The sequence below is a fragment of the Schistocerca piceifrons genome, chromosome 11 (assembly GCF_021461385.2).
Source record: "Schistocerca piceifrons isolate TAMUIC-IGC-003096 chromosome 11, iqSchPice1.1, whole genome shotgun sequence".
Taxonomy (NCBI): Eukaryota; Metazoa; Arthropoda; class Insecta; order Orthoptera; family Acrididae; genus Schistocerca; species Schistocerca piceifrons.
The window spans coordinates 49,378,195-49,390,685 of NC_060148.1; the positions used below are offsets into that span (position 1 = coordinate 49,378,195).

Below are 12,491 nucleotides of genomic sequence, written 5' to 3' on the forward strand. Positions count from 1 at the left end.
TTTTTTTTTTGTTCTTCAGTCTTATGTTGCAAATGTAGCGTCAAATTTACAGTTTTCAATCCAAAATTTTTCTTTCGCGTCCGTGCAAATTATTTTATGGAACGCTATTCTTTTTCCTTTTTTTTTTTTATTATTTATTTTTAACCAAATTAATTTCCTCAGCATGAAAATGAAAATTAACACGAATTAATAACAGGGAAAACAATATTGTTGTAAATTTCATGCACGTAACATTACAATTGAAATGAATGAGACTTAGTCCAAATTCATTTTCTGATGCTATAAAGTGGTTAAAATGAGTTCAAATGTCCAAAATTTATAATAATTGCACCTGTATAAAATCCGGAGATTGTAAGTCCTGTCACTAGGACGCCAATTGTAGTGTTTCCTTTTTCTCAGGGTTCTTCCGTGAAAAATATAAAATAGAAAATCTGATTGGGTTTTGAATTTTGGTGGTTTCAGTTATGGATAAGGCGGACTTCGTATTATTGATTGAGATCGTGCTGTAATTTGACCGTGCATGGCAGACCGGGTCGGCAACACTACAAAAAGCGACTGTACGGAAATAGCATCAGAAACTAATTGAAATTTACCTTATAATCTTGTTAGATACGCAGTATTAATTACAATAAGGTGTCACTGTCATGATCAATTTACAAATTTGGCGATAACCACCTCGAATCACTATTGAAACAACCTCACTTTGTAATATAATTTTCATTTTCACCCAAAAGCACATTCAACACATTGCCGAAAAATACACGTGTTTCATATGAAGACAAGAGAGAGAGTGTCATCAATTAGTTGTTAAAAACAAAAACCTACACAAAAAGTAAGAAGACGAACAAAATTATTTATGAAAATCGGTCGCTGGCGCAGCGCTCTTCTGCGTGCGCGATCGTAAATTATATCTTTGTATTGGCGGAGGCGCGGTAGTCAAAGTACCATTACAAGTACTAGAAGTGGCTAAAGAATGTCTTGGAACAGTAGTGTGTAAAAGTAGTATGAAGCAAACAGCTTGGTGGAATGACACAGTCAAGGCAGCCTGTAAAAGGAAAAAGAATGCGTATCAGAAATGGCTACATACTAGAACTCGAGTAGACAGAGAAAGTTATGTTGAAGAAAGAAACAAAGTCAAACAGATAATTGCAGCATCCAAGAAGAAATCTTGGGAAGACTTTGAAAACAGGTTGGAGACTATGGGTCAAGCTGCTGGAAAACCATTCTGGAATGTAATTAGCAGTCTTCGAAAGGGAGGTAAGAAGGAAATGACAAGTATTTTGGACAGGTCAGGAAAACTGCTGGTGAATCCTGTGGATACCTTGGGCAGATGGAGGGAATATTTTGAAGAGTTGCTCAATGTAGGTGAAAATGCAATCAGTAATGTTTCAGATTTCGTGGTAGAATGGGATAGGAATGATGATGGAAATAGGATCACATTTGAGGAAGTGGAGAAAATGGCCAATAGATTGCAGTGCAATAAAGCAGCTCAGGTGGATGAAATTAAATCAAATACAGTGGAATGTCAGGTCTTAAATGGCTACACAGGATAACTGAAATGGCCTGGGAGTCGGACAGGTTCCATCAGACTGGACAAAAGCAGTAATCACACCAATCTTTAAACATGGAAACAGAAAAGATTGTAACAACTACAGAGGTATCTCTTTAATCAGCGTTGTGGGTAAAATCTTCTCAGGTATTGTTGAAAGGAAAGTGCGAGTATTAGTTGAGGATCAATTGGATGAAAATCAGTGTGGGTTTAGGCCTCTTAGAGGTTGTCAGGACCAGATCTTTAGCTTACAGCAAATAATGGAGAAGTGTTATGAGTGGAACAGGGAATTGTATCTGTGCTTTATAGATCTAGGAAAGGCATATGACTGGGTTCCTAGTAGGAAGTTATTGTCTGTTCTATGAGATTATGGAATAGGAGGCAAACTTTTGCAAGCAATTAAAGGTCTTTACATGGATAATCAGGCAGCAGTTAGAGTTGACGGTAAATTGAGTTCATGGTTCAGAGTAGTTTCAGGGGTAAGACAAGGCTGCAACCTGTCTCCACTGTTGTTCATATTATTTATGGATCATATGTTGAAAACAATAGACTGGCTGTGTGAGATGAAGATATGTGAACACAAAATAAGCAGTCTCGCATATGCGGATGACTTAGTTGTGATGGCAGATTCGATTGAAAGTTTGCAAAGTAATATTTCAGAGCTAGATCAGAAATGTAAGGACTATGGTATGAAGATTAGCATCTCCAAAACGAAAGTAATGGCAGTGGGAAAGAAATATAAATGGATTGAGTGCCAAATAGGAGGAACAGAGTTAGAACAGGTGGACGGTTTCAAGTACTTAGGATGCATATTCTCACAGGATGGCAACATAGTGAAAGAACTGGAAGCGAGGTGTAGCAAAGCTGATGCAGTGAGCGCTGAGCTACGATCTACTCTCTTCTGCAAGAAGGAAGTCAGTACAGAGACTAAGATATCTGTGCACCGTTCAATCTTCCGACCAACTTTGTTGTATGGAAGCGAAAGCTCGGTGGATTCAGGTTACCTTATCAACAAGGTTGAGGTTACGGATAGGAAAGTAGCTAGGATGATTGCAGGTACTAGTAGATGGGAACAATGGCAGGAGGGTGTCCACAATGAGGAAATCAAAGAAAAACTGGGAATGAACTCTATAGATGTAGCAGTCAGGGCGAACAGGCTTAGATGATGGGGTCATCTTACACGCATGGGAGAAGCAAGGTTACCCAAGAGACTCATGGATTCAGCAGTAGAGGGTAGGAGGAGTCGGGGCAGACCAAGGAGAAGGTACCTGGATTCGGTTAAGAATGATTTTGAAGTAATAGGTTTAACATCAGAAGTTGCACCAATGTTAGCACTGAATAGGGGCTCATGGAGGAATTTTATAAGGGGGGTCTATGCTCCAGACTGAATGCTGAAAGGTATAATCAGTCTTAAATGATGATGATGATTAATTAATCCAATGTATTTTCTGTTCCATGTACTATGCATTAAGAGTATGAATGCAAGAGTTGAAGAAGATTAAGCAGTTCAGTCATGATGTCTTAGTCATGAACGCTTGATGCACTGATGTGATCTATTCGGCCTGTTGTAGGGGCCCAACTGTACGACGCTGCACGGTGTCGTGGTTGCACAGATGGACCTTGACCCGGATGTCGGGAGGGAAGTTTCAGACCGTGCAGCCTATTAGGCACAGTTTGAGTCAAGTCATGACATCCTGTGGTTGCACAAAAAGCATTATTCAACATCGTGGCATTGCTGACAGAGTTCCTCTGAGCCATAGTCTATAGGTCGCGGTCATCCACTGCAGTAGTATTACGGCCTGATTGAGGCATTTCATCAACAGTTTCTGTCTCTCTGTATCTCCTCCATGTCCGAACAACATCGCTTTGGTTCACACTGAGACGCCTGGACACTTCCTTTGTTGAGAGCCTTGCTGGCACAAAGTTACAATGCAGACATGATCAAACTGCAGTATTAACTGTCTAGGCACGGTTGAACTATAGACAACATGAGCCGTGTACCTCCTTCGTGGTGGAATCACTGGAACTGATTGGCTGTCAGTCCCCTCCATCTAATAGGTGCTGCTCATGCATGGTTGTTTACATCTTTGGGCACTTTTAATGGAGTTCTGAACAGTCAAAGGGACCGTGTCTGTGATACAATATCCACAGACAACATCTGTCCTCAGGAGTTCTGGGAACCGGAGTGATGCAAAGCTTTTTTTGATGTGTGTATATGATTTAATATACAGTTTGGAAGTTAGGAGATGAGGTACTGGCAGAAGTAAAGCTTTGAGGACGGGGCGTGAGTCGTGCTTGGGTAGCCCAGTTGGTAGAGCTTGGTAGAGCACTTGCCCACGAAAGGCAAAGATCCTGAGTTCGAGTCTCAGTCCTGCATACAGTTTTAATCTGCCAGGAAGTTTCATATCAGCGCACACTCTGCTGCAGAGTGAAAATCTCATTCTGGAAACATATATTACCTGCCCTATCATCCTATTAGAAATATCTTTAAATGCAGTAGTTTTGAGTGCATTTTTGAAAGGATATTTTAGATATGTATTTATATAATGTATTTTGAAAGATATTTTGATTTTTACAGATTTACTTGTATGTTCCTCTCGTGCTGTCATATCTATGTCATCGTTTACTGCTGTACTTTAAACACACTTTAAACAAAAGTTTAAGTACTATAGTAGAGCCACATTAATCATTAGGCCTGTCAGCCAACTTTAAACGTAAATCACAATACTGGTAGGAGAATATGTATTTCATGTGATGTCAGTGTAAGTTTCCTGTATTGCCTCAATTTGTATCTTTTACAGTGTATATTCTGATGATGCTCTTGTTAATCTGAAGAGTGAAACCAGTCAATACAACAAAAAAAGTGTGACTTTTAGCTGTTTTCAAAAATTTAATTTGGATATTGCATAATTAGAAAATCTGCCCAAATGGAAACTCAATATGAGGCCTCTGCAGGTGCTGATAACGCTTCTCATATGATTATGCAGCTTCTCTGTCTCCTTCACAGTGACCACTTAATGTCTTAATATGTTCATGCCTTTTTTATATTGTACCAGACCTGGTAACAACACAAAACATAAAAAACAGTAATGCACTCTTATGGCCATTCTACCCGTTGCAGGTGTGTGTGTGTGTATGTGTGTGTGTGTGTATGCATGCTCTGTTACATTAACATCTGATCAGTCTTCAAAGTGCTTCACTTTCTTGGCCAGGCACTGTATATACTCGTAATTATTTCTCTTGACTCCAGTAAAACTTGTAGCAATATCATAAACTTTCTTTCCAATTTTTTCACAGTAAATAGGTATCTAAGTATCTAATTAAATTATATGCTTTATTTCAGTAACAAATTTGGTTCTTGTTACATAATTTATAAGGTAATTTGAGATAATTTAGAGCAAGGAGTACTGGTAGTCTTGAGTGAAGTTTGAAAAGTACTGGAGAGGCACTGGCAATAGTCAGACTGTGAGGATGGGGTGCCAACTGTACCAGGGTAGTTCAGCCAGGAAGAGCATTCCACTGAATGGTGACATTTCAGGTTTGAATCGTGGTCTGCACCAAGTTTTAGTCTGCTAGGAAGTTCCAAGTTGATACAAATTACAATGCAGTTGCAGTAACTGAACTGAGAGGTATTTGACAAGAAATCAGACACATGTCGGTCCATCCTCTCTTTACCCGAGTCAGCGCTGTCACGGTCTCCTGTGCCGGATGTAATGCAGCTGCCCTCGGAATGACAGGAGCACTTCATTTGCAGCTGATGCCATTGTATGTGGTGGACACAATGAGCGGCATGCCGGGCCTCTTCATCGCTGGCATCTTCAGTGGTTCCCTGAGCACCGTCTCGTCGGCCGTCAACTCGCTGGCTGCCGTCACATTGGAGGATTACTTTAAGGTGAGGCCTACTGCAGCTGCGATGAGAGGAATATGTGGGCTATGGGTGGATAGGTGTCATATGTCCCTGTATTAAAAACAGCTGATGTATGGTGTTTGTGCACCAATATGTGTGTGTGTGTGTGTGTTTTTAAATGCATCAACTGGATGGGCCTACTTTCTTATTTGTTTTGAATTGTAGATAATTTTTGTTGTCTGGAGCGTGGTTTGCACAGGAGAAGATACAGGAGAATGACCATCTGCCGAGAAATGTTCTGTCTTTTGTAAATGGTACGTAAGTGAACAGCCTTTGATTACATTTGGTTCACAGTTACTTACACTCACACTTGTTCCACTGGTTGAATTGGAGTGAGTGATGGAGTGGTCTGGAAAAAAAAAACAAGTAATGTTGGTGATACAGCACTATATGTATCATATATGCTTCTGGGAGCCAAGCGATCCACACAACAAATGCGCAACGAAAAGAAATATGATAAGTAGATAGTTGCCAAAGCTCTTACAGGTCCAGCTGGGGTTGTGAGAATGATGATAAATCCATTACATGCTTCTATCAGGTGAGAACGGAGCCAATAAGTACAAGCTTTCTTGTTTCTTCTTGTTAAAAAGGAAAAACATAACATAATTCTGCAAAAGTAAACAAGTATGAATGTGTGTCTATTGTGGTGACTAAACTAAAAACGTACAAAATATTTTATCATTCTCTCTGCTTAAGAGCATGGTAGCTGTAACTAAATTGATGATGCCTGTCATTTTAGAGGTTTTTAATGTTAGACCTGAATAAATAATAATCTTTTCCGTTGATTATGCAATCTCTCTTCTAACTCATTTGACACGTTTACATACATTTGATGCTTCATTAATCATACTTTCACACTATAATCATTATAAGTAGTAGTGTGCATGATAATGGAATGTTCGTGCTAGAACACTTGTCTCATTAAATTTAATTTCATGATTCCCATCTCGAAAAACATGCTCAGCTACGGCCGATTTTTTGATGTGTCCTAAGCGACAGTTTCTTTTATGTTCGGCTAAGTGGGTATTTACACTTCTTTTCGTTGTTCCAATATATACTTGTCCGCAACTGCATGGAATTTTGTATACCCCAGGTGTTGCTAGGGGATGTCGGTCGTCTTTTGCAGTTCTCAAATATTCCTTAATCTTCTTGGTGGGTCTGAAGATTGTTTCGATCCCATACTTGGCCAGAACTTTCCCGGCACGGTCCGTAACATTATTAATAAATGGTAGGAAAACTTTTCCAGTAGGTGACCGTTGTTGCTCTGGACATAGCAGATTTTGTTGGCTCTGGCCACCAAGGTTTTAATGATACCTCTTTTTTGCCTAGGATGATGGTTAGATTCCTTGTGGAGGTATCAATCCGTGTGAGTGTTCTTTCTGTAAACCTTGTGTCCCACCGTCCCATCCACCCGTATAATTACCGACGCATCCAGGAAATTGAGTTGATCATTGCTCTTTTTCTTCATCGTAAACTGTATCTTCAGATTAATGCTGTTCAGGTGCACCAAGAAGACATCCATCTCTTCTTCACCATGAGTCCACACTACAAATGTGTCATCAACATAGCGGTACCATTTAGCACGCTTTTTACTGGCAGTCTGCAGTGCTGGCTGTTCGAAGATCTCCATAAATAAATTGGCAACAGCTGGGCTGAGAGGGCTTCCCATAGCCACCCTGTCGATCTGTTCGTAAAACTCGTTATACTGGAAATAAGTTGTCGTCAGGCAGTGTTTAAATAAAGCCACTATGTCAGTCGTAAAAATATCTGCTATATATGAAATAGCTTCGTTTACAGGCACAATGGTAAACACTACATCGAAGCTCACAAGAATATCACTTGGGCTGATGTTATTTTCCCTCAGTTTTTCAATAAAATGCGCCGAGTTTTTAATGTAACTGTCCGTTCTGCCGATGTGTGGTTGCGGCAAGCAGGTGAGATATCTGGCCACCTCTTGTGTTGGAGATCCTATGGCACTCACAATTGGTCTCAACGGGACCTGTGGTTTACGCACCTTTGGGAGTCCAGAAAGTCTGGATGGATAAGCTTCGTTTTGCAGAGTTGTTTTTTATCTTCCAAAGAAAGAGAAGATTGTTTCACCAGTTGATTGGTATTTCTCAATATTTTGGTTGTAGGATCCTTCTGAAGCTTTTTGTACATAGTGGGATCCAAAAGGTCAGTAATCTTCTTTTGATAATCTTCGGTGTTCAGCAAAACCGTAGCATTTCCTTTATCAGCTGCAAGTACAATAATGCTCTTATGCGCATTGATCTTCCTCAGTGCCCTCCTTTCCGATTGAGACAAATTGCTGGTAGGTGGTTTCGCTTGGCGTAATATTCTGGCTGTTTCAGTCCCGATTTCATCCACGGAGTGCGATGATAACAAACGGATTCCTGCCTCCACATTCGCTATAATGTCCTCCGTAGGAACCTTTAGTGGCGTGACTGGAAAGTTGCCTCCTTTCGACAGAACTGAATGTTCCTCTTTTGTTAATTCTCTCCCAGACATGTTAATCACAGTTTGAGAGTTGCCAGCAACTGATGTTTCACCTCTGCCTTTCTGTAGGCCATGGAATTTCCTCTTATTGCCTATTAGTTGCCATTTCTGCACTGAGGTCCATGGTCCTGAACCATAGACAGTCCACCTTATTCCAGTCATAACACTGCATTATGTTACTGATGTATAAATGGAGATGTAAGAGCTTACTGCTAGTTTCCGCTAGTTCTCGCTGCGTATGGTGAATTCGTTCAGATATCGCTAAGACTGCCATCCGTGCTTCTTCACAGAGCAGGCGAGCCACAGACCTCCACACTCTGTTAACTGGCACAGACATTAAACACCTTGTCACCGACTTGCGATTCCACCACCCTTCGACCACTGTCCGTAGATGCTAATGACGGTAGTACGCCAAAATCCAATGAACTGTGCAGTTTCCACAGTGCTCGTAGCCACTTGTTCTCACATCACATACCTACAGTGCACCAGGCGGCACTGAATCTGGCAATAGGCAGCGGCCTCACAATTTTGGCTTACCGGTGTAAACACGGATTACTGTCACGATACCGTGAGCAGACTGCCGAGAGACCACTACCGGAACATTGCGGAGACAGGTATTGGTCCCCGTGTTAGTGCAGGGGCTGTGCGTACGTGGTCACTAGCCAGCTGTGCGATTGCCGTTCGTGACGAAACGGTGACGCAGTTTTGCGGTGTTCGGCAGCCACTGTACGTGCGGTACCGGTGCCACCCGCTGGCGGAGTCGCGGTCGCCGCTTGTGGGGAAGCTGCTGGCACTGGTGTTCGGACTGCTGTTCCTGGGACTGGCCTTCATGGCGCAGTTCCTGGGTGGCGTGCTGCAGGCCAGCCTCACGATATTCGGCGCCGTCGGCGGACCCGTGCTCGGCTTCTTCTCGCTCGGCATGTTCCTGCCCCACGCCAACGAGCCGGTACGTACTCCTCGTTCTGCTGCCTCGCCAGAGACTCTGCTAGAGAGGTCTGGTGTGTAGAACTGGGATGCCGAGGTATACCGGTAGTGAACTCACTTATCTATTGTTATTGGCACTGTGATGAAATAACTGAAGTAAAGCAGATGAGACATAGCAAGCCTGACAAACTCCCACAGTGATCTGTTTGTACCATTACCCCTCAGTGTTCTCAGAAGTAAATACAAGAGACGACATGAGACCTGTTTTTCTGTCAGTGTTGAAATAAATGATTTTGTTTTATCTGCCATTCAGTGTTAATTCATTATCAGGGATTGTTGTGGCTTGCACAAGGCATCTACAGATGCGGAAGAGATTTTAGGGTTCAAATTTCGTTGTGTGTACTATATTAAAGGATCTGTAACATGCAGGTTACTTCTTTTCTCCACATTTCATTCAATCTTCACTGATAATTTACATCTATATTTCTACCATACACATTGTAAGGGGTCCGCAGGCCCTTACTACTAGGTTTGCACTCACACAGGTCGACAGGGCAACTATCGATAGTGTGTCGGGTCGCGAGAGCGAGAGTTGAGTCAAGGCAGTGCGTGTTGTAGGTTCCCGCGAGGCAGGCAGAGCTGAGCAGAAGTCAGCAATTGATAGAAATTGATGGCAAAGGGAGTGGCCATCGCCGCGGTTCAACCCCTTTGTATTAGTATTATACGGGAAAGTGAGAAAGTATACTTAACAGAGTGATTCAGTGATATTTATGTGCCGTTATTGAGATTCCGCGTCTACCGCGCCGACATTATTTGGATTGCAGTGTTGGATTGCAGTGATTTGGATTGGCGTGTGACGATAATGAATAGCGAGGAAGCCTGTGCTGAGATTAGCCGTTATTAACAGTGTATTGACGAAGGCAGTGGCTGTCTCCTTATCTTTGTGGTTTTTGGTAAGAATATAGGTTTTGTTTAGTGAAGCTGTGTTTGTTGTTCTTCTTGCCACCAAACAGTACATTATTACAGCATTGAGAAGGACAGAATGGAATGTAACAACTCCGTAGCAGTCCATTCCGATTGCCAGCCCCATTACGTACACGGTCACATTAATTAATTATTATCTTGGCTGCTATCAGATCCTGATCGAGCGGGAATGTAAAAAAATTAATAGGGAGTGTTACAACATCACTGTGAAGTGCGTAACAGATGGTATGTCCCACTGTACCAGTTATTAGGATTTCTTCCCATTGCATTCACGTACGGAGTGCAGGAAGAATGATTTTTGAATGCCTCTGTTCATGCAGTAATTATTCTAATCTTACCCTCACAATCCCTATCTGAATTGTCACATCCTGTACAACACAATGCACCTTGCCTTTATGCTACACGGAAACTTACTTCCAAAACATGTCAGACTGTAACTGGTGCTGCTCGCCAAGGGTCAGCGGGTCCAAAACATCCAAAGATATTGCTTGCTGTAAGTATCAATCACATCGTAAATATAAGCAATTTTGTGCATATTTCATTTATAATTAATTTTTAATTTTTGTAGTTCAGTATCCAGTATTAATGCCAACAGTAGTAGTAATTGTGGTGATGGTGAGGAGGAGGAGGGGAGAATGTTTCTAGTTACATGAATGCACAAAATATGCATGACAGTTTTAAAATTACATTATTTGTGTGAAAATATTTTTTCTTATATAAATTTTTGTTAGTTTGTGTGTGAATGTTACACTAATTTTTTAATGTTGTAATCCAAAAAAATTGTGGAAGATATCTTGTTGCACCATAAAGGAAATTAGGAGTCTATCACATACTTCACTGATACTATTGAGCTGTTCCATTACATACTGAACATCACCAACAAACTGGTTACATACAGCTCTCCCCAAACACGTCATGTCTAAGCTGCTTAGTGGCTGCAACCTTCATTACTTGAACCTGCTTGCTGTGTTTGAGCCTCGGTCTCCCTCTGCAATTTCTGTCCCCCACACTTCCCGTCCGTTGCCAAACTGATGCTTCTTTGATGCCTCCAGATGTGTACCACTCATCTGATCTTTTTTCAGATGTGCCACAATTATTTTCTCTCCAATTTGATTTGGTACCTCTTCCATAATTATCCAAACTACCCACATGTCTCTTAGCATTCTTCTGTAGCACCCATTTTGAAAATGTTCTATTTTCTTTTTGTCTGTAGTGTTTATTGTTTTTGTCTAACTTCCATATAATGATACATTCCAAACAAATTCTTCCAGAAAAACTTACTTAAATATGTGTTAGAAATTAAGGTATTTCTCTTTTTCAGAAAAGTTTCCCTTTCCCTCCTTCATCCTCTCTGCCCTCATTGCCACTATCAGTGGCTCCTTTTCATTCTGGTGTCCAGGTGAGCTACCCCTCCTTCTAACATTCCCCAATCTATCCATCTCTGTTCCCTGAGAAAGGAACTAATAGTGCCATAGTGCCAACTGCAATGATTAGCCCTTTTGCTTTAGATCGGACTATAAAATAATTGTCAATTAGGATGAGCAGTAATCTGATAGATCCTTAAGTGTGAATAAATGAAAGATAAAAGTTATTATAAATGGAGGGAACCTGATAGCACTCAGTTAAAAAATGGATGATAGCTTGTGTAGGCTTTCATATCACCTGTCCGAAGATAATACTAAGAATGATTATAAAATGAAATCTCGAAACCAGTTGTAGCAAAAGTTCTGAAAAACTAGGACTTGGGAGGGTCCTGAGAATATGCAATACATGTGTGAAGGGAAGGAAGGAAGAAAGAAAGGAAGGAAAAATTAGTATTTAATCCAGTCAACATTGAGATCAATAGAGACGGAGCAGAAGCTCAGGATGTTCAAGGATGTGGAAAAAAATTGGCTATGCCCTTCCAAAGGCATCATCCTGGAGTTTGGCTGGATTCATTTTGAGAAATCATGGAAAACCTAAACGTGGATGACCAGACACAGATTTGAACTGTGGCCCTCCCAGGTAGGAGTCCAGCGTGCTAACCAATGCACCAGCTCGCTTTGTATCTGTAAAGGAATTGACACGTGAGACACCAGTTTTAGCAATGCAAGACTGCTATTCCAGTGTTAAGGTCAACTTACTGACCTGACGGTAGCCATCTGTGAAACTGAGAGACAGACATTGCGAGAATTGTAACAGCTCAGTATATGCCATATAACAGTTTTAGCTTACCGAACATGCACATAAACATCTGCACCTTCTGCTGCTTGATAGTTGAATGTGGTGCACTGTTATTAAATGATATCCCAACACTGTGGAACAATGTGTTCGTTTCTCTTCACATTTATTAACACACAGCTCAGTTGATGGTCAGCTTTGTGAACTATAGAATGTCCGTATCTTTGCTGACATCATTAAGTGGCAGCAATCAGTAAAAAGTTCGCCAACACAAATGACACTGTTTTGCACTGTTCCATTGTTGTTTCACAGTTGTGGGGCTATACCAATTCCTTCGTTTTTGCTTCAGCTAGATTGGTGATTGAAATATGTCCAAGTGATTAGCAGTAACATAAAATAAACAGCGAGTTAGGAAACAAAAAAAATTCATGGGCCACACACGAAAGTGACACAGATGGTGAGCTAGCAGCA

At 41.2% G+C, this 12,491-nt stretch overlaps 1 protein-coding gene across 1 annotated transcript in view; it reads left to right on the forward strand.

Annotated features, from left to right (window-relative positions):
* The window catches only part of LOC124719659 (putative sodium-dependent multivitamin transporter), a 176,930-nt gene that overhangs the window by 142,417 nt on the left and 22,022 nt on the right, over positions 1-12,491 (forward strand). Inside the window, exons 5-6 of the mRNA XM_047244871.1 lie at positions 5,304-5,441; positions 8,674-8,898. Of these exons, the coding sequence (XP_047100827.1) occupies positions 5,304-5,441; positions 8,674-8,898 (363 nt within the window). The remainder of the gene's footprint in view (positions 1-5,303; positions 5,442-8,673; positions 8,899-12,491) is intronic.